The sequence below is a fragment of the Oncorhynchus keta genome, chromosome 21 (assembly GCF_023373465.1).
Source record: "Oncorhynchus keta strain PuntledgeMale-10-30-2019 chromosome 21, Oket_V2, whole genome shotgun sequence".
Taxonomy (NCBI): Eukaryota; Metazoa; Chordata; class Actinopteri; order Salmoniformes; family Salmonidae; genus Oncorhynchus; species Oncorhynchus keta.
In genome coordinates, this window is record NC_068441.1 from 14812462 (window position 1) to 14835872 (window position 23411).

The 23411-nt window shown below is 43.0% G+C and overlaps 1 protein-coding gene across 6 annotated transcripts in view; it reads left to right on the forward strand.

Moving 5' to 3' along the window:
• The first annotated feature begins 1611 nt into the window (after positions 1-1611).
• The window catches only part of LOC118400171 (calcium-dependent secretion activator 1), a 194112-nt gene continuing 172312 nt past the window's right edge, over positions 1612-23411 (forward strand). The window contains exon 1 of one of the 6 annotated variants that reach the window (XM_052473369.1): positions 1612-2596. In XM_052473369.1, the coding sequence (XP_052329329.1) occupies positions 2258-2596 (339 nt within the window). In that variant the 5' untranslated portion in view covers positions 1612-2257. The remainder of the gene's footprint in view (positions 2597-23411) is intronic. The other 5 variants (XM_052473367.1, XM_052473368.1, XM_052473370.1 and 2 more) reach the window with 5 other exon arrangements.

The following is a 23411-nucleotide window of genomic DNA, read 5'->3' on the forward strand; positions in this document are numbered from 1 at the left end:
GGACACGTTGCGTGCGCCAGGGTTGCAAAATAAATGTAGAAATCCATGTTATTCAATTATTGCACCCACACTGCTCGCTTGCGCCAATGAGCGTCTGCGTTGCCAAGGGCTAAAATAGAAGTCATTCCTATTTCTGACTCAGATCGTGCTGCAAGTCCTGCCTCTCCCATGTCATCATTGATTTATAGAAGCAGGTACCCACGTGCCATCTCCTCATTGGTTATACCCACGTGGGTGATTGAAAGTCGAACTGTTTTGACGGTCGTCGTGGTAATACTATGAAAGTTTAGATGCCAATCACCATATAAGTTAAAAGATTAAAAAATCGGGAAGGAGGAGAGATGACTAGAAACAATTCTGTTGACCGTTTTATGTGTGGATTAATTATCGGAGTAGAGGACCTTGTGCATTTCAAGTAAAATAACAACTCAATGATTATATCCCAGGACAAATTAGCTAGCATGTGCAAGATAGCTAAATAGGACAAATTAGCTAGCAAGTGCAAGCTAGCTAGCTAAATTGCCATACATGTTTAATGCTTTTCGACCTGTCCCCAAATGAATGTAATTGGTTCAGAGTTTGTTTTGATATTTTAACCTGCGTGTCGTGATCGCGTTTGGTGTGGGGGGGACAAAATAAATGTATGCACGATGGCGCACGCGCACAGAAGTTTTGGGTTCCGTGTTAGAGTTACCAGCCTCAGAAATTGCAGCCCAAATAAATGCTTCACAGAGTTCAAGTACCAGACACATCTCAACATCAACTGTTCAGAGGAGACTACGTGAATCAGGCTTTCATTGTCGAATTGCTGCAAAGAAACCACTACTAAAGGACACCAATGAGAAGAAGAGACTTGCTTGGGCCAAAGAAACACAAGCAATGGACATTAGACCTGTGGAAATCTGTCCTTTGGTCTGATGAGTCCAAATTTGAGATTTTTGGTTCCAAACACTGTGTCTTTGTGAGATGCAGAGTAGGTGAACGGATGATCTCAGCATGTGTGGTTCCCACGGTGAAGCATAGAGGAGGAGGTGTGATGGTGTGGGGGTGCGTTTCTGGTGACACTGTCTGTGATTTACGGTAAAAAGCCACATAAGCCTTGGCCATAAGGGTAAATTGTTAGCACTGTCTTTGGAGGGATGGGACGAGGCCATAAGGCTGCACGTTATTTTTTAAATGTTTTATTAAGTAGGCTATATAGACCCACACCCTCTCTAAACATAAATTATAGCTATCCTGTGTTAGATTGGAATTATCCCAGGACCAGCCATGGAAAGAGGCTCCAGGACAGATATTATGCTGTCAATATTGATGATTGATGCATTAATTCTGATGCATATTTTTTTTTTTTTTAAATGCATAACCTATTACCTTGGCTACATAATTAATTATTAATAAGAAGGGACAAGTCTAGGCTATATAAGGCTTAGGCTTCCATACAACATTGGCACTATCATAAACAAAAAACATTGAATTAATAGTCAATGAAATCATGCACTTCTAGCCTGACTATTGCACGTGTTAGGGATAAATGGATAACGTGGATAAATGATATTGGCGGATTTAAATCTGAATAAAGAAATAATGATGTTGAAATAGGCTTATTTGGTGAAATCTCCGTTGGAGATGCATCTCCGAGTCTCAGATCATCAGGTGGATGGAGTGAATCGGTTGCCGCAGCAACAGCGTCAACTGCACCCCCACCCCCCGCTATAATTTGCTTTCTGATTCAGAACGACGGTAAATTCCCGGTACCTTCCAGTGGTATCTTCCCAATCCGCGCGTTGCTTAGCAGGAAGCGGCCATCGATAGTTTTCTATTGACAAATCGCATCAGGAAAATAAGTGAAAGTCGATGGTTGTCCGTTCTTTCTATCTTTCATCCGACACCTTCCCGTTCTCATAGATAGCATCCTAGCAAATCCCCGACGGTGACTGGAGAGTTAAAACGCTGAAAACGCGTAGCCTAAGCAACTACAATTTTCTTTCGTTCGAATTCAGTCACTTTTTGTGCGAACAGTTTGAGCTACTCTCGTTCAACATCAGTCGCGCGCTTTCGTAATTCCTCTCCTCAACTGACATTTCCTGTTTTAAATATAGTTTATCTGGATTTTTTTCTACTTTTTTCCCCACTGGCGTTGCCAACGCAACACAGATAGCCTGTCTCTAAACGCAGTCGTTCTTCGAAAAAACCTCCTGTGGCACATTGGTCTACGCTTTCTCCCCTGTCTCGATAGTCTCCACCCAAGACCAACAATATGTTGGACCCATCTTCCAGTGAAGAGGAAGCGGATGAGATAGTGGAAGAAGAAGGCAAAGAGGTGATGGCACCAAAGACCGGGGGAGCACGGGTGTCACCCAGCCGGACCACCGACAGTTCTGGTGGGCTCCAGCCCTCGAGCCGGGGAAGCAGCGCTTGTGCGTCCAACCCCAGCCCCTCGGCGGCCAGCGAGAAGGAGAAAGATGATCTGGAAAAGATGCAGAGGGAAGAGGAAGAGCGAAAGAAGAGGCTCCAGCTCTATGTCTTTGTGATGCGCTGCATTGCCTATCCTTTTAATGCCAAGCAACCCACCGACATGGCAAGACGACAACAGAAGGTAAGACCACTGTAGATAATAAACTCACAACATATATATATATAGTATCTCATGAAACGAGTTGCCTGTCCTCAGGCTTTGGAATGGTACATAAGTCATTATTAGAACCGAGCCAACCACACACATGCACAATTCGAACGCTCATCTGATGCTGCTGGTGTTGGAAAGACAGTAGATCCAGGAAAGGCATATCTCAATACAGCAAAACGAGTCAGTGACCAGTTGCACTGTCATAGTTTCCTCAAAGGGAAAATCTGTAATTGCTCCATACTATTAAATTAATGATATATAGGCATTCCCATTGATTCTTGAAGAGTATAACTTATAAATTACTTTAGCTGTCTAACCCCATCAGAATCCAAAATATAAGCTTGTTTTACTCCTATCTTTGTAAACACTGTAAATGTAAACAAACACTGTATATCCTCAAAACATGGTTAAAACTATACATTTGATCTAATGTTTGGTCAGTCCTTTCATCCATAGTTGTGTTTTTGAATTTGAGAGGGGTTACATTTCTCCAGCCCCATCCCTTAGCTGTTTTACGAAATGAGTAGTGAGGTGGCTGCTTTGTTGTTGTTTCTGTGTCCAGCTCCAAGAGACATTACAGTCACACCATTAACAAGACTAATGTACGTACACTGTAAAGCGGTTATCGTGACTTTTACAGTAGCAAGTAAAGTTCTGTATTTCATATTACAGCACACCAACTTTAATATATTTTTTAACCAGGCAAGTCAGTTAAGAACAAATTCTTATTTACAATGACAGCCTACCCCAGCCAAACCCAGATGAAGCTGGGCCAATTGTGCACTGCCCTATGGGACTCCCAATCACGGCCAGATGTGATATCGCCTGGATTCGAACCAGGGACTGTAGTGATGCCTCTTTGACTGAGATGCAGTGCCTTAGACCGCTGCACCAGATGGGAGCCCACTCGGGAGCCCAATATAAATAGCGTATTAAAGTAAGTACTGTGTAATGACACAGTAAAAAGCCATAACACATACTGTATTATACTGTAAAAAAAGTAAATTCCACCGTAATCGGAATGAATTCATTATTGAATGAATGAATGGATGAATTATTTACATTTGTTGAGGGGAGGGGATTGTAATTCACAGTATTTTACTGTAACTACAAGGGATTGGTGCAAGCAGGTTGGCTGGTAAGTAAAGTGTTTAGAAACATTAGAGCATATTAATGAATATTTTGTGTTTTATATCACTTGCACTTCTAAAGGCCTTAAAGGCTTCCAAACTGGCAGCGACTACACAACATAACAGACCAAAAGGACATAGAAAAATGCTCAACCATTTAAGGTTCAGGACTTGCTGCTCTTCCAATCTTTCCCCTAAACATGTTTAAATGGTGGGGCATTATAACCACATAGGAGTTAAATTGGTACAGCATTCTCACTCACGGGTGCAACAAATATAGCCTCTTACAAGGCACTCCTCAAAGTATGTTAATGAGACAGAAACAACAATACCATGCCCTCACTTGTAGTCAAAATATTTTTTTCGCTCCAAAAATACAGTACAGTACTGTATTCTGGGCTGGTAGGTAGCCTAGTGGTTAGAGCATTGGACTAGTAACTGAAAGGTTGCCAGATCAAATCCCCAAGCTGACAAGGTAAAAATCTGTCATTCTGCCCCTGAACAAGGCAGTTAACCCACTGTTCCTAGGCCAACATTGAAAATCACAATTTGTTCTTAGCTGACTTGCCTGGTAAAATAAAAAATATTCTGTTGGATGGAATTACAGTATCATTCAAAATAAACAATTATTTCCCTGCCTATAACCCTTTCTCACAATGCCCCATAATGTACAGTATGCTGCAGTAAAAAGTTTTGTACTGATTATAATAAATAAAAAAACACCATATAATTTACAGTGTACTGGACAGGTTTGTGACAATGCCAGTATCGGGATATTGTGATACTCGATTTTCCATGGCAAAAATGAAAACACAAAGCAGACCAAACTCTTTGGTCCTTTAAAAACACAATGTAAAATAGTGTGTGCGATAGACTGGTTAGCTGACAACATCATGAAAACGATGCGCGCGCTTCAATGGGGCAGAAGTCTGTGTGTTGTGATTCTGGATGGCCAGATAGCAATCAACAATGACAAGAAGTTGCCTTGTGGGGAATGGTAGGTGACTCGTTTCAGCTAGTTTTATCTTGTTCTTGATACCATGTCTTGTTTTGACTGATGTCACGTCTATGCTAATATGGCTCAAATCTGCTAGCGAGCTAACCAACTACTGTAACGATGTCTATAGCTTGGAAAATAAATGAATGTGACTCTAAACAGCAACATAATGACGTTTGTTTCCAACATTAGGGCTGTTTTCCTTAACTTCTTTGGGACTGGGGGGCCAGTATTGAGTATATTATATTATTAGTAGATTTGGATAGAAAACACTCTGAAGATTCTAAAACTGTTTGAACGATGTTTGTGAGTATAACAGAACTCATATGGCAGGCAAAAACCTGAGAAAAAAATCCAAGTGGGAAATCTGAGTTTTGTAGTTTTGCAAGTCATTGCCTATCGAATATACATTGTCTATGGGTTCATATTGCACTTCCTAAGGCTTCCACTAGATGTCAACAGTCTTTAGAACCTTGTTTTAGGCTTTTACTGTGAAAAAGGGGGGAATGAGAGCTGATTGAGTCAGGGGTCTGCCATGAGCTGATCACGCGCACTCACGTGAGAAGGATCTGCGTTCCATTGCATTTCTACAGGCAAAGGAATTCTCCAGTTGAAACATTATTGAAGATTTATGATAAAAACATCCTAAAGATTGATTCTATACTTCGTTTGACATGTTTCTACGAACTGTAATATGACTTTTCGTCTGAACTTTCGCCTGGACTTGCCCACGCCTCGTGAGTTTGGATTGTGTACTAAACGCGCAAACAAAAAGGAGGTATTTGGACATAAATTATGGAATTTATCGAACAAATCAAACATTTCTTGTGGAACTGGGATTCCTGGGAGTGCATTCTGATGAAGATCATCAAAGGTAAGTGAATATTTATAATGCTATTTCTGACTTCTGTTGACTCCACAACATGGCAGATATCTGTATGGCTTGTTTTGTTGTCTGAGCGTTGTACTCAGATTATAGCATGGTGTGCTTTTTGGTGAAGCCTTTTTGAAATCTGACACAGCGGTTGCATTAAGGAGAAGTTTATCTAAAGTTCCATGCATAACACTTGTGTTTTCATCAACATTCATGATGAGTATTTCTGTAAATTGATGTGGCTCTCCTCAAAATCACCGGATGTTTTGGAAGCAAAACATTACTGAACGTAACGCACCAATGTAAACTGAGATTTTTGTATATAAATATGAACTTTATCGAACAAAACATACATGTAATGTGTAACATAAAGTCCTATGAGTGTCATCTGATTAAGATCATCAAAGGTTAGTGTCACGCCCTGGTCAAAGTATTTTGTGTTTATCTTCATGTATTGGGTCAGGCCAGGGTGTGGCATGGGTTTTTGTATGTGGTGTGTATATATTGGGATTGTAGCTAGTGGGGTGATCTAGCAAAGTCTATGGCTGTCTGGAGTGGTTCTCAATCAGAGGCAGGTGTTTATCGTTGTGTCTGATTGGGAACCATATTTAGGCAGCCATATTCTTTGAGTTTGTCGTGGGTGATTGTCTTTAGTGTCCTTGTTCCTGTCTATGTGTTAGTGTACACAAGTATAGGCTGTTTCGGTTTTCGTTACGTTTATTGTTTTTTGTAGTGTTTGTATTTAGATTCGTGTTACGTTTGTTTATTAAATTATGGATCGCAATCTACATGCTGCATTTTGGTCCGACTCTCCTTCACCACAAGAGAACCGTTACAGAATCACCCACCAGTGCCAGCACCACGCATCAGGCCTACAGTGCGCCTCGCCTCTCCTGCGCTGTCGGAGTCTCCCGCCTCTCCAGCGCTGTCGGAGCCTTTCTCCTCTCCTGCGCTGCCGGAGTCTCCCGTCTGTTCAGCGCAGCCAGAGCTGCCAGCCTGCATGGAGCAGCCAGAGCTGCCAGCCTGCATGGAGCAGCCAGAGCTGCCAGCCTGCATGGAGCAGCCAGAGCTGTCAGTCTGCATGGAGCAGCCAGAGATGTCAGTCTGCATGGAGCAGCCAGAGATGTCAGTCTGCATGGAGCAGCCAGAGATGTCAGTCTGCATGGAGCAGCCAGAGATGTCAGTCTGCATGGAGCAGCCAGAGCTGTCAGTCTGCATGAAGCAGCCAGAGATGTCAGTCTGCATGAAGCAGCCAGAGCTGTCATCCTGCATGAAGCAGCCAGAGCTGTCAGTCTGCAAGGAGCTGCCAGTCTGCAAGGAGCTGCCAGTCTGCAAGGAGCTGCCAGTCTGCAAGGAGCTGTCAGTCTGCAAGGAGCTGTCAGTCCGCAAGGAGCTGTCAGTCTGCAAGGAGCTGTCAGTCTGCAAGGAGCTGCCAGTCTGCACGGAGCCGCCAGAGCTGCTAGTCTGTAAGCCGCCAGAGCTGTCAGCCTACATGGAGCAGCCAGAGCCGCCAGTCAGCGTGGAGCAGCCAGAGCCGACAGTCAGCATGGAGCAGCCAGATCTTTCAGTCTGCCAGGATCCACCAGTCAACCAGACTCTTCCAGATCCGCCAGTCAACCAGACTCTTCCAGATCTGCCAGTCAACCAGACTCTTCCAGATCCGGCAGTCAGCCGGGATCTGCCAGAACTGCCAGTCGCCTGGGATCTGCCAGTCGGCCAGGATCTGCCAGTCGGCCAGGATCTGCCAGTTGGCCAGGATCCGCCAGTCAGCCAGGATCCGCCAGATCCGCCAGTCAGCCAGGATCTGCCAGTCAGCCAGGATCTGCCAGTCAGCCAGGATCTGCTGAAACCACCAGCCAGCCAGGATCTGGTAGATCTATCTAGCTGCCTGAGCCTCCTCTCACTCCTGAGCTTCCTCTCACTCCTGAGCTTCCTCTCACTCCTGAGCTTCCTCTCACTCCTGAGCTTCCTCTCACTCCTGAGCCTCCTCTCACTCCCGAGCTTTCTCTCACTCCCGAGCTTTCCCTCAGTCCCGAGCTGCCTCAGTCCCGAGATGCCCTTCAGTCCCGATCTGCTCCTCAGTCCAGTGGGGTTCTGGGTGAGGACTATTAGGCCATGGTCGGCGGCGAGGGTGGATTATCCCAGGACGCGAGGGGGAGGAACTATGACATTAATGGAGTGGGGTCCACGTCCCGAGCCGGAGCCGCCACCATGGACAGACGCCCACCCGGACCCTCCCTATGGTTTTGAGGTGCGTCCGGGAGTCCGCACCTTAGGGGGGTTCTGTTACGGCTTGGTCTTAGTATTTTGTGCTTTCTTTATTTATTTGGTCAGGCCAGGGTGTGACATGGGTTATTGTGGTGTGTTTTTGTCTTAGGAGTTTTGTGGGGTGTCTACGTAGTCTATGGCTGCCTAAGGCGGTTCTCAATCAGAGTCAGGTGATTATCGTTGTCTCTGATTGGGAACCATATTTAGGCAGCCATATTCTGTGAGTGTTTCGTGGGTGATTGTTCCTGTCTTTGTGTTTGCACCAGATAGGGCTGTTTCAGTTTTCGTTATTTCATTTCGTTATTTATGTAGTTTCTGTATGTATAGGTTTTCCTTTATTAAAATATTATGAATCATCATCACGCTGCATTTTGGTCCGATCCTTGTTCTACCTCTTCGTCAGAGGAGGAGATAGAAGAGAGCCGTTACAGTTAGTGATGAATTTTATATCTCTATTTCTGCTTTTTGTGACTCCTCTCTTTGGCTGGAAAAATGGCTGTGTTTTTCTGTGACTAGGTACTGACCTAACATAATCGTTTGGTGTGCTTTCGTCGTAAATCCTTTTTGCAATCGGACACTGTGGCTGGATTTACAACAAGTGTATCTTTAAAATGGTGTAAAATACTTGTATGTTTGAGGAATTTTAATTATGTGATTTCTGTTGTTTTGAATTTGGCACCCTGCAATTTCACTGGCTGTTGGCGAGGTACTGTCCCACATATCCCAGAGAGGTTCAAATTTGTTATGGCTAGGAGTCCCCCAAAAGGAACACCCCCTCCCATTCAGCTGAAAAGATGCGGGAAATTCAAAAAAATATTTTTTTGAAATATTTATCTTTCACACATTAACAAGTCCAATACAGCAAATGAAAGATACACATCTTGTTAATCTACCCAAAGTGTCCGATTTTTAAAAATGTTTTACAGCGAAAATGTTAGATCACCACCAAATTCAAAAGCACACACAAACATTTTTCACAGCCAAAGATAGAGTCACAAAAGCAGAAATATAGATCAAATTAATCAGTAACCTTTGATTATCTCCATCAGATGACACAAATCTGTCGTTCTGCCCCCGAACAGGCAGTTAACCCACTGTTCCCAGGCCGTCATTGAAAGTAAGAATGTGTTCTTAACTGACTTGCCTGGTTAAATAAAGGTAAAATAAAAATAAATAAAAATACTCATAGGACATCATGTTATACATGTATTGTGTGTTTTGTTCGTTAATGTGCATATATGCAGTGGGGCAAAAAAGTATTTAGTCAGCCAAGTTGTCCCACTTAAAAAGATGAGAGAGGCCTGTAATTTTCATCATAGGTACACTTCAACTATGACAGACAAAATGAGAAAAACAATCCAGAAAATCACATTGTAGGATTTTTAATGAATTTATTTGCAAATTGTGGTGGAAAATAAGTATTTGGTCAATAACAAAAGTTTATCTCAATACTTTGTTATATACCCTTTGTTGGCAATGACAGAGGTCAAACGTTTTCTGTAAGTCTTCACAAGGTTTTCACACACTGTTGCTGGTATTTTGGCCCATTCCGCCATGCAGATCTCCTCTAGAGCAGTGATGTTTTGGGACTGTTGCTGGGCAACACAGACTTTCAACTCCCTCCAAAGATTTTCTATGGGGTTGATATCTGGAGATTGGCTAGGCCACTCCAGGACCTTGAAATGCTTCTTACGAAGCCACTCCTTCGTTGCCCGGGCGGTGTGTTTGGGATCATTGTCATGCTGAAAGACCCAGCCACGTTTCATCTTCAATGCAAATTAAAGCGGCAGGGTAGCCTAGTGTTTGGAGCGTTGGACTAGTAACTGGAAGATTGGAGGTTCAAACCCCCGAGTTGACAAGGTACAAATCTGTCGTTCTGCCCCTGAACAGGCAGTTAACCCACTGTTCCTAGGCCGTCATTGAAAATAAGAATTTGTTCTTAACTGACTTGCCAAGTTAAATAAAGGTTAAAAAAATGCCCTTGCTGATGGAAGGAGATTTTCACTCAAAATTTCACGATACATGGCCCCATTCATTCTTTCCTTTACACGGATCAGTCGTCCTGGTCCCTTTGCAGAAAAACAGCCCCAAAGCATGATGTTTCCACCCCCATGCTTCCCAGTAGGTATGGTGCAACTCAGCATTCTTTGTCCTCCAAACACGACGAGTTGAGTTTTTACCAAAATGTTATATTTTGGTTTCATCTGATCATATGACATTCTCACAATCTTCTTCTGGATCATACAAATGCTCTCTAGCAAACTTCAGACGGGCCTGGACATGTACTGGCTTAAGCAGGGGGACACGTCTGGCACTGCAGGATTTGAGTCCCTGTCGGCGTAGTGTGTTACTGATGGTAGGCTTTGTTACTTTGGTCCCAGCTCTCTGCAGGTCATTCACTAGGTCCCCCCGTGTGGTTCTGGGATTTTTGCTCACTGCTCTTGTGATCATTTTGACCCCACGGGGTGAGATCTTGCGTGGAGCCCCAGATCGAGGGAGAAATGTCTTCCATTTCCTAATAATTGCTCCCACAGTTGATTTCTTCAAACCTAGCTGCTTACCTATTGCAGATTCAGTCTTCCCAGCCTGGCGCAGGTCTACAATTGTGTTTCTGGTGTCCTTTGACAGCTCTTTGGTCTTGGCCATAGTGTGACTGTTTGAGGTTGTGGACAGGTCTCTTTTATACTGATATCAAGTTCAAACAGGTGACATTAATACAGGTAACGAGTGGAGGACAGAGGAGCTTCTTAAATAGGAAGTCTGTGAGAGCCAGAAATCTTGCTTGTTTGTAGGTGACCAAATACTTATTTTCCACCATAATTTGCTAATAAATTCTCTAAAAAAAACTACAATGTGAATTTCTGGATTCTTTTTCTCATTTTGTCTGTCATAGTTAAGTGAACCTATGATGAACATTTACAGACCTCTCTCATCTTTTTAAGTGGGAGTACTTGCAAAATTGGTGGCTGACTAAATACTTTTTTGCCCCACTGTATATATAAAAATTCTCAGTTTACATTGGCGCGTTACATGCAGTAGTGTTTTGATTCCAAAACATCCGGTGATTTTGCAGAATTACTCACAATAAACATTGATAAAAGATGCACGTGTTATTCACAGAATTAAAGATAAACGTATCCTCTATGCAACTGCTGTGTTAGATTTCAAACAAAACTTTACGGAAAAACAATAATCTGAGAATGGCGCTCAGAACCCAAATTAGCCAAAGAAATATCCACCATTTTGGCGTCAACAGAAAGGAGAAAGGAGTTAAAAGGTCATCGCTGTAGTCTCGTAAATCCGGCACTTTGCAAAATCAGTGACTCTGGTTTCAATGATGGACTCTTTTGGCATAGAGGAACTACGTCACTGCCTACGTTACTACTTTAACAGCTTGAATAAAATACAAAATAGTAGCTAGCAAGATGGAGATCACAAAGTTTATCTTTTCGCAAGTGCTCGTTTCCAAGTGTCCCTATACCTCTCCAAAGTGGTATATGTCTGTAAATTAGATAATTCCAGTGCTATTACATATTTGCAATCCCTAAATGCTATTTGTTCAGTATTAAAACAACATTTCTACCATATCATCCTCACTCAAACATTGTGGTGGTATTATGGGGTATCCAGAGTACATTCAAGTGTACTTTTAACTTCTCCAAAGTTTCCAAATGTGGTAATTGCATTGTTTTTACACACTGGATGTGCCTAAAAGTTATTGTTCACTATAAAAACAACATTTCTACATCCCCAACCTCTCTCAAACATTGTGGTGGTGTCAGGGGACATACAGGGGATAGGGATGCCTACAGCGCGTAAGCTGGCAACATATTTTAGTCAATAGTCAATAGGCTAGATTTGTTCCTAACAACCTAAGGTTTCATTTGATACCTATAGCTCAAACACAGACCAAATCAAAGCTTACGTTGTAAGATGTTTGCTGTTTGATGAAAATGTTGTGTAAAATAAAAATTTTGACTCTCGGGGCTGGTGATCAATAACAGTTGGTAACAGGCAGACATATAAGACATCCTCATGATCTGTGGAGTTCCGGCATTCAGTGTGTATCAACATATTCCGTGTTTATTTAGTTTATGCTTCACAACGCTAAGGAATGTTGGTAGCAGTCATCTTGATATGAGGTTATCGGCCTGCCCTTATATATTCGTATGCCCATATATGGTAGTAAGTCATTTCCAAAGGTTTGAAGGCACCAATCAATAGCCAAGATAGTCAGCTTTCCACAGACACCCTGTTTTTGCAGATAGGGGCTACCATTCTCATACCAGACTGAATTTTTTTTTTTTTTTAATATGGGGACTTCACATTTAAGAGGTTTAATTGTCATTGTTTGTGAAGTCTACACAAAATACTCTGTAATGCCAATGTGGAAGAAAATTTCAACTAAAAATATTTATAAAAATGTAACAACTAAAATATAGTCGTTGCATGCGTACTCATCTCTCTGAGTCAATACATGTTAGAAACACCGTTGGCATCGATTACAGCTATGAGTCTTCCTAGGAATGTCTATAAAACCTCTTAAATGTAAAGGATGAAACCGATATTGTAGCGGTTTTTAACAAACACTTCATATCTTCTGGTTCAGTGTTTGATAATGGTGGTGCCCAGGCCTCTAATGTCAGCTCTGTTACAGTAAACTAAACTCATCTGAAAAAGAAACATCCTCTCACTGTCAACTACGTATATTTTTAGCAAACTTAACATGTGTAAATATTTGAATGAACATAACAAGATTCAACAACTGAGACATCAACTGAACAAGTTCCACAGACATGTGACTAACAGAAATTGAATAATGTGTCCCTGAACAAAGGGGTGGGGGGGTCAGAATCAAAAGTAACAGTCAGTATCTGGTGTGGCCACCAGCTGCATTAAGTACTGCAGTGCATCTCCTCCTCATGGACTGCATCAGATTTGCCAGTTCTTGCTGTGAGATGTTACCCCACTCTTGCACCAAGGCAACTGCAAGTACCCAGACATTTCTGGGGGGAATGGCCCTAGCCCTCACCCTCCGATCCAACAGGTCCCAGACGTGCTCAATGGGATTGAGATCCGGGCTCTTCGCTGGCCATGGCCACCACACCAGACCATGATGGACCCTCCACATCCAAATCAATCCCGCTCCAGAGTACAGGCCTCGGTGTAATACTCAGTCCTTCGACGATAAACGTGAATCCGACCATCACCCCTGGTGAGACAAAACCGCGACTCGTCAGTGAAGAGCACTTTTTGCCAGTCCTGTCTGGTCCAGCGACGGTGGGTTTGTGCCCATCGGCGACATTGTTGCCGGTGATGTCTGGTGAGGATCTGCCATTCAACAGGCCAACAAGCCCTCAGTCCAGCCTCTCATCCTATTGTGGACAGTCTGAGCACTGATGGAGGGATTGTGCGTTCCTGGTGTAACTCGGGCAGTTGTTGCCATCCTGTACATGTCCCGCAGGTGTGATGTTCAGATGTACTGATCCTGTGCAGGTGTTGTTACATGTGGTCTGCCACTACGAGGATGATCAGCTGTCCGTCCTGTCTCCTTGTAGCGCTGTTTTAGGCGTCTCACAGTATTGATATTGCAAATTATTGCCCTGGCCACATCTGCAGTCCTCATGCCTCCTTGCAGCATGCCTAAAGCACGTTCACGCAGATGAGCAGAGACCCTGGGCATCTTTCTTTTGGTGTTTTTCGGAGTCAGTACAAAGGCCTCTTTAGTGTCCTAAATTTTCATAACTGTGTCCGTAATTGCTTACCGTCTCTAAGCTGTTAGTGTCTTAATGACCGTTCCACAGGTGCAGGTGCATTAATTGTTTATGGTTCATTGAACAAGCATGGGAAACAGTGTTTTAACCCTTTAAGAAGATCTGTGAAGTTATTTGGATTTTTACAAATTATATTTGAAAGACAGTGTCCTGAAAAGGGGACATTATTTTTGTTGTTGCTGAGTTTATGAAATAGGCCCTCGTGAACCATTTTAACTTTGAGCCTGTTTCTTATGCAGAGGTCTTTAAAGCACTAAATATACACTAAAAAGTCTGCAGGTCCAGATAACCTGAATCCCTACCTCTTAAAGGTAGCAGCTGCTATTATTACTGAACCTGTGGATCACATTTACAACTTGAGTCTGTTGAACAATTTGTATGTGTTCATCTACAAAGCCTGACTAACTGCCTCCTGATGATTACGTCATCGCCACACCGGAGAGTAGGATAAAAACCCAGCTGTGTCATGTCAACATGTTGAAACCATACTTCACCCACTACGATCGGGCTGCACTCGAACACACTCCTGTGTTCCAATGGCACGATGTGTTAGCTAATCCAAGTTTATAATTTAAAAATGCTAATTGATCATTAGAAAACCCTTTTGCCATTAAGTTAGCACAGCTGAAAACTGTTGTTCTGATTAAAGAAGCAATAAAACTGGCCTTCTTTAGGCTCGTTGAGTATCTGGAGCATCAGAATTTGTGGGTTCGATTACAGGCTCAAAATGGCCAGAAACAAAGGACTTTCCTCTAAAACTTGTCAGTCTATTATTGTTCTTATAAATGAAGGCTATTCCATGCGAGAAATTGCCAAGAAACTGAAGATCTTGTACACCGCTGTGTACTACTCCCTTCACAGAACAGTGCAAACTGGCTCTAACCAGAATAGAAATAGGAGTGGGAGGCCCCGGTGCACAACTGAGCAAGAGGACATGTACATTAGAGTGTTTTGTTTGAGAAACATACGCCTCACAAGTCCTCAACATTAAATAGTACCCGCAAAACATCAGTCTCAACATCAACAGTGAAGAGGCGACTCTGGGATGCTGGCCTTCTAGGCAGAGTTCCTCTGTGTTATTTTGCCCATCTTAATCTCTTTTTTTTATTGGCGCAAACCAGATGTGATGGCGAAATCTGGTTTGTGCTTAGTGGGACTATCATTTGTTTTTCAACAGGACAATGACACAACACACCTCCAGGCTGTGGAAGGCGTATTTGACCAAGAAGGAGAGGGATGGAGTGCTGCATCAGATGACCTGGCCTCCACAATCACCCAACCTCAATCCAATTGAGATGGTTTGGAATGAGTTGGACTGCAGAGTGAAGGAAAAGCAGCCTACAAGTGCTTAGCATTTGTGGGAACTCCTTCAAGACTGTTGGAAAAGCATTCCATGGAAAGCTGGTTGAGAGAATGTCAAGAGTGTGCAAAGCTGTCAAAGGCAAAGGGTGGCTAATTTGAAGAATCTCAAATATAAAATATATTTTGATTTGTTTAAGTCTTTTTGGATAGTAGATGACTCCATATGTGTTATGTCATAGTGTTGATGTCTTCACTATTATTCTACAATGTAGAAAACAGTAAAAATAAAGAAAAACCCTTGAATGAGTAGGTGTTTCCACTGGTACTGGTACTGTATGTATGGTACTGGTACTATATGTATATATATATATATATATATATGGAATATAAGTATAAATGCAACATGTAAAGTTTGGTTCCATTAGCTGATTTAAAAATCCCATAAATTGACCATACGCACAAAAACCTTGTTTCTCTCAAATTTTGTGCAGAATTTTGTTTATAACCCTGTTAGTGTGCGTTTCTCATTTGCCAATTTGCATATCAAGAAGCTGATTAAACAACATGATCATTACACTTGTGCACCTTGTGCTGGGGGCAATAAAAGCCCCATTGAACATGTTCAGTTTTGTCACACAACACAATGCCACAGATGTCTCAAGTTTTGAGGGAGAGTGCAATTGGCATGCTGACTGCAGGAATGTCCACCAGAGCTTTTGCCAGAGAATATTGGAGAAGGCGATGTATTTAAGTAGCGACACATTTAAATTGATAATATTGTGTAATGGAAGTTGTTCTCTGTTGGTGGTGAGCAAACATGTCTAGCAAAAATATATACAGAACAAAAATATACAATTTCAAAGATTTTACTGAGTTACACTTCATAGAAAGAAATCAATCAATTGAAACAAATTCATTAGGCCCTAATCTATGTATTTCACATGACTGGGCAGGGGTGGGCATGGGATGGCATAGGCCCACCCAGTTGGGAGCCAGGTTCACCCACTGGGAAGCCAGGCCCAGCCAATCAGAATGAGTTTTCCCCCACAAATGTGGAAAAAGACAGAAATACAGACAGAAATAATCCTAAGCACCTCCCTCCCCCTCCTCAGACAATCCTGCAGGTGAAGAGGCTGGATGTGGAGGTCCTGGGCTGGCGTGGTTACATGTGGTCTGCGGTTGTGAGGCCGGTTTGATGTATTGCCAAATTCTCTAAAACGACGTTGGAGGTGGCTTATGGTCGAGAAATGAACATTAAATTCTCTGGCATTAGCTCTGGTGGACATTCAGTCACCAGAGCTGGACACGCAGTCAGCATTCCAATTACACACTTCCTCAAAACTTGAGACATCTGTGGCAGTGTGTTGTGTGACAAAGCTGCACATTTTAGTGGTCTTTTATTGTCCCCAGCAGAAGGTGCACCTGTGTAATAATCATGCTGATTAATCAGCTTCTTTATTAGCCACACCTGTTATGTGGATGGTTTATATTGGATAAGGATAATTATACGGATAATTGCTTACTAACAGGGATGTAAACAGGGATGTATTTGATTATATATTCAAAACATTGATTTAAAATATGTTTTTAACCCGGTGAGTGACAGAGGAAGAAGATCATTTCATCAACTGCAAGCAAGAGTTTTCATTGAGATTGTTAATACAGCTAGCTGACCAAGGTAAGATTTGTTTTTGAAAATGAAAGTTAAGTAGAGTTCAGTAGAATTATTTTAATGTAACAAAATAGAAAATAATTGTTAAATGGTCTTGGTTAGCCAAGCAATGTGTTGCAAGCTAGCTAGCTAGCTAGCTAACTTAGCTAGCTTTAGTAAGGGTCGATTGTCTGTTAGAACTGGCTAGCCAGCTAGATTATTTTTAGCAAAATATATTCCTATTTTCCCCTCCTGCAGTGGATCCTTCTGGTCTTGAGCCTCAGCTGCCTATGGACAGACCGATCCAATATAAGTTGTTTTTTGTATAATTTAGCTAGCTAGTTCCCAATTAAGTTAAAATCAATTCATGAACATTAACCCCTTATTTATTTATTCTTCATATTGTGTGAATAATTTCACTGACTCTCTGTCTCTGCATTATCCACAGGGACTGTCAATTTGTAAGTCTGAAAATTGACACTGAGTGTGAAGGAATCTATACATTTTAAGTATGTTCATAAACATTCAACTCTGATTCATCTTCTTGCAAGGAATGTTTTCATTGACTCGTTTACATTCAGTCAGAACATGTTATGGTTAGACATCCAGTATCCTATGGAACGGAGAAGGGCAACAGTCTGGTACAAGTCAACAGGACAGCCGTGAGTTGGGGAGAAGTGAGGAATTTGGGCAGAGGTCAGGTCAGATGAAGTGAGAAAGAACAGACATCACTAAATTCCTGTCTAGCAACAGAGATGTATTGGCTGTTCAGATGTGTAAGGAGGAGACTCAGCATAGGAGGAAGGTTTAAATACCAGTGCTTGTGTGAATATGTCTTTGTCTTATGCAGCTGTTTGACCCAGTGGGTGAATAAACTTGGTTTGAACTTTACAAGTTGCCTGTGAGTTTTTACTCCGTTTATTTAGAACCTAACTAAGGTAACTGTCAACTTGTGAGTCTTAAAATTGACATCGGAGGTGGAGGATTCTGCATATTGTATGTATCAATTTGATTTTCAAATTCATTATTTTCACAGAGGTAATTACATTATATTTTGTGTTTCAGATGTGACCATATTTATGAAATACATTTGTAATATATTTTACTAGCTACCACAGGATGCTGACAAAATGTATTTCCACACCATATATTTAAATATATAAACAACAAAGTTATCCAGGTCACACCCCCACACATGATATTATTGAAAAGCCCAGAATGGCCTCTTAATGGTACAACATGACTTAACGTGCTGGCATGTATGGCCTCTAATCTCCATTAGAGTGGACAAAAATTAATTGCTGGGTCTCAGGAGGAGGAAACTCAAGGTTACTTTCGTAACCCCGGATCTTCGCTAGGGACAGATAACTAATCATGCCTCTATTCCTTGTGCTCTTGTGAGCAGGGGCATGCAATGATACATCTCACTCATATTATCAGAGAACCAGGGTTATGAAAGTAACATTAAGTTCTCTTTCAAATACTTATGGGAATATGGCCAACTCCCGTGTCCGACATGCTCTCCGAAGCCATGATAGTACCAACAGCATTACCCCTCAGAGGCCCCGACACTGAGGACAGTATGCGCCAACAGAGGTGCAGTGAATTCCAGTCGGTGAAACCTCATAAATGAATGAGGAGCGGCCCGAAATGTCGCATCGCAAATCTCATATAAAGAGATGCCTGTAAACGGTGCCCAAGAGGTAGCCATACCTATGATGGAATGAGCTCTCAGGCTCTCCGGGGGCTGTAAACCTTTGCCATTATAAGTACATATAATAGTTTTCCGCTATCCGTTGACGAGAGGGGCCTTCCCTTGCAGGGAGGTACAGTAGGTTCCCAAGAAACGAAGAGTTGGTCGCTCTTGTGTAAAACTCTCATATCCAAGTATATGCGCAACGTGCGTACTGAACATAAACGACGGAGACGCTCTTCTTCCGTAGAGGTGAAGGACGGCGGGTAGAAAGCCACAATCTCTAAGGTGAGACATACAATATTTATTGACCTTAGGCATGAAGACAGTGTTACGTAACAAGGTCACCTTGGATAACCCTGGTCCTGTTGTAGGCATGAATGGTGAACACTACGTGCAGCTCATTCCCTCGCTTTGCAGACGTAAGGGCCATTAGTAAGACAGTAAGAATGAGAGATTTTTTTTCTTCAATCCTTTTATATAACTAGGCAAATTAGTTAAGAACAAATTCTTATTTACAATGACAGCCTACCCCAGCCAAACCTTCCCCTAACCCAGACGACACTGGGCCAATTGTGCGCTGCCCGATCACAGCCGGTTGTGATAAAGCCCGGGATCAAACCAGAACCTGTAGTGACACATCTAGCACTGAGGTGTAGTGCCTTAGACCGCAACTAGTATTTGAAAGGGAACCTCCAATGGGAATTCCCAAAGCAAGGCTTTGCAGGTGCTGATTTCTCCTGGTGATAACATGTTATGATCCTTTTCTTGTATGATGAAATACACCAGACAATTTGTCATTCTCTAGACTAGTGACTCTCATAAAGTACAGTCTGATGGGTGGTTCTGCAGTCTGATGGGTGGTTCTGGTTCAAACATTCATTACATTACCCTGCAGAAGGCAAAGTGATGCCAAAGCGCCGGTAGTTTACCCAATAAATTACTGGGATCTTGTATATAGTGTGCGACTCTATTTATTTATTTTTATAGCCTCTTCTTTGCACATTTTGACATTTTCTGGAGATGAGTGGTGAGGGATAGCTCTCCTGGAATAAGTTGTCATACTTATTATTCTATTTGGAGACTTAAAGTATATTCACCACATTACTGTAATGAGTATATGGACACATGGTGGTCCATGTCAAACAATGGTACACCCTAAGATAAAGGTCAGTTAATTACTGCTGTTGATCCTTGAATGAGCTGGCGACTGTGCAGTAACTGGGTTGTGACCCTGGTCTGACCTTACCCGAACCAATGAAGCCACAGTAACGGATGTGACCCTGGTCTGACCTGACCCAACTAAATAAACTCACTCTGATCTGATCTCTTAACATCAATCTCAAAATATCCTATCTTGTGTTCCCGATCACTAAACTCTATTGGTTCAGTTTCAGGAAAACATGTAATTTCTCCCAGGAACAAATTTGATCTCTTTAACTCTTTTTTTCTTCTCATGCAGTCATTGTGGATTGCTCCATTAGACCAATATGCAGGGCTGGAGGCTCAGCTGTCTCTCACCATTACCTTTGGGACATTACCTCATCTCAAATAAAATCAAATTTTATTTGTCACATGCGCCGAATAGAACAGGTACCTTACCGTGAAATGCTTACTTATAAGCCCTTAACCAACAATGCAGTTCAAGAAATAGTTAAGAAAATATTTACTAAATAAACTAAAGACAAGATTTACTAAATAAACTAAAGTAAAAAGTAACACACAAAATACATAACAATAACGAGGCTATAAACAGGGGGTACCGGTAGCGAGTCAATATGTGGGAGTACAGGTTAGTCGAGGTCATTTGTACATGTAGGTAGGGGTAAAGTGACTATGCATAGATAATAAACAGCGAGTAGCAGCACTGTAAAAACAAAGTGGGGGGGTCAATCTAAATACTCTGGGTGGCCAATTTATTAGCAGTCTTATGGCTTAGGGGTAGAAGCTTTTAAGGAGCCTTTTGGACCTAGACTTGGTGCTCCGGAACCGCTTGCCGTGCTGTAGCAGAGAGAACAGTCTATGACTTGGGTGACTGGAGTCTTTGACACATTTTTAGGCCTTCCTCTGACACCGCCTAGGACATAGGTCCTGGATGGTATGAACCTTGGCCCCAGTGATGTATTGAGCCGTACACATTACCCTCTGTAGCACCTTGCATTCAGATGCCAAGAAGTTGCCATACCAGGCGGTGATGCAACCGGTCAGGACGCTCTTGATGGTGCAGCTGTAGAACGTTTTGAGGAGAGGGACTCATGGGGACTCATGCTAAGTCTTTTCATTCTCCTGAGGAGTAAAGGGTGTTTTTGTGCCCTCTTTACAATTGTCTTGGTGTCTTTGGACCATGATAGTTTGTTGGTGATGTGGACACCAAGGAACTTGAAACTATTGACCAGCTCCACTACAGCCCCATCGATGTTAATGGGGGCCTGTTCGGCCCTCTTTTTCCTGTAGTCCACGATAATCTCCTTTGTCTTGCTCACATTGAGGGAGAGGTTGTTGTCCTGGCACCACACTGCACACTCTGACCTCCTCCCTATAGGCTGTCTCAACGTTGGCGGTGATCAGGCCTACCACTATTGTGTCATCAGCAAACTTAATGGGTGAACAGGGAGTACAGGAGGGGACTAAGTACGCACCCCTGAGGGGCCCCGGTATTGAGGATCAGCGTGGCAGATGTGTTGTTGCCTACACAACTGGATCCTGGGAGTGGCCATGATCCAGTTGCATAGGGAGGTGTTTAGTCCCAGGGTCCTTTGCTGAGTGATGAGCTTTTTAGGGCACTATGATTTTGAATGCTGAGCTGTAGTCAATGAACAGCATTCTCACATAGGTGTTCCTTTTGTCCAGGTGGGAAAGGGCAGTGTGGAGTGCGATTGAGATTGCGTCATCTGTGGATCTTTTGGAGCAGTATGCGAATTGGAGTGGGTCTAGGGTTTCTGGCATGATGGTGTTGATGTGAGCAATGACCAGCCTTTTCAAAGCACTTCATGGCTACTGACGTGAGTACTACGGGGCGGAAGTAATTTAGGCAGGTTACCTTCGCATTCTTGGGCACAGGGACTATGGTTGTCTGCTTGAAACATGTAGGTATTACAGACTCGGTCAGGGTGACATTGAAAATGTCAGTGAAGACACTTGCCAGTTGGTCCGCACATGCTCTGAGTACACCCCTTTGTATCCGTCTGGCCCCGCGGCCTTGTCAATATTGACCTGTTTAAAGGTCTTGCCCACATCGGCTACTGAGAGCGTGATCACAGGGTCGTCCGGAACAGCTGGTGCTCTCATGCATGCTTCAGTGTGGCTTGCGTCGAAGCGAGCATCTTGTATGCTCGTCTGGTATGCTCGCGTCACTGGGCAGCTCGCAGCTGGGTACCCCTTTGTATGCTTTGCCAGCCCTGCCATATCCGACGAGTCAGAGCCGGTGTAGTAGGATTCAATCTTAGTCCTGTATTGACGCTTTGCCTGTTTGATGATCATCTTGTACTGTTATTGTGTACACTTCCAGTTATGTCACATATCAGTATGTGTGATTGCATGTGTCTGCTCTCAAGTTCAGCCCTGAGCAGATTGAATGGAATCTGCTTTATAAACAAGGCAGTTGATTGCCTTCTCTCTTTAGGGTTCACAGGGCACCTAGCTTGAGGTAGTCTGTGAATGTGACTCTTGCTGTGGTTCTCAGTCTTAAACAGTATGTGTGAGTTCGATTTGTCCCTCTGTTAAGGTCACACACACTCACTAGCAGGATGATAAGTGGATGGTATTGCACCTGTAGAGTCGAATCCCTCCCTGTCCGGACTGAGCCTTTACTCTCACTTGAACCCCAGTGGATAGCTGACTGAGAAAAGTGTATCTTTATCATTACAATGTCTTCAAATCTCACATTGATGTAGGTCTCTATCTCCCCTTTCATATGATCTTCTCTTCTTTCTCTCTGACTGTCTTCCGCCCTCTCCTCCCTCCCTCCCTCCCTCCCTCCCTCCCTCCCTCCCTCCCTCCCTCCCCCTCCTTCCGTCTCTCACTGCCTCTCTCTTTCTATCGCTTTCTCTCACTCAAGATCACTCTCTCGCTCTGTCTTTCAGCGAGCTTTCAGCCTGGAATTGGTGCTCATTTGCTCCCAGCAGTCGATATACCTCGAAGGCCTCTATATGAAAGTGATTGTAATAGTCATCAAGTTATTTACTCAATGTTTCGGCTGGATGCTTTCTCACTTGCTCGCTATCCCTCAAATGCCACAGTAAAAATGTGGACTTATTAAAAAGAGAAAATTAGCATCTGTTGTGTCAATAGGGCCATATTGATTGGGCAAAACAAAAGTCTTTGTCTTTTTAGGCATCAAGCTAAAGTGAATTTTTGCTGTGACAGATTATTTGAAACTTGTTTCCTCAAAACATGTTTTCTAATTAGGCATAAGCCATGCAAGGCCCTTGATCTAAAATGAAATATGCTAACTAGCTCTGTTGTTTCAACCACTTCTCAAAAATATTGCATGCCATGCCAATTACTGAAAACATGGAGCGATAGTTAAATGCAGAAGGCACTGCAGTATGGTAACAACCTCCCGCTCCCTTTTGTCCTTTATTTATTCCCCATTCTTTCCCAAGCCTTCTAATCAGGCCTGGGGGATTAGTATACACAGGTGAGGCTGATGCAGTACAGTAACACAATCAGGCCATCTGTTCTCTTTTTCACCACAATAGGCCTGGATGAAACCAGTCCAACACCGTCACACCTCACCCCCGCTTTTCTTTCCTCCTCTCCTCTCCTCTGCACCTCTCCTCCTCTCCTTGACCATTCCCTTGCTCCTTTTCCTGTTCTTCTCCAGTCCTCACTGCATTTCCTCTACCATTCCCCTACTTTTATCCTTGCTTTTCTCCTCTGCTTCTCTCTGCCCTCCTCTACCCTGCTCCTTGTCTCCTGCATATCTACCTCACCCTCTCCTCTGCTTATCTTCCCTGCTCCTCTCCCCTGCTTCTCTCATCCACTTTCCTCTTCCATCTCTTTTCTCCATCTCTCTTCAGGAGCCTCCAGTGAGTACAAAGCTGTCAGATCAGCAGATACACAGGGCTCCAGCCAACAAGGGCTCCCTTTTGATA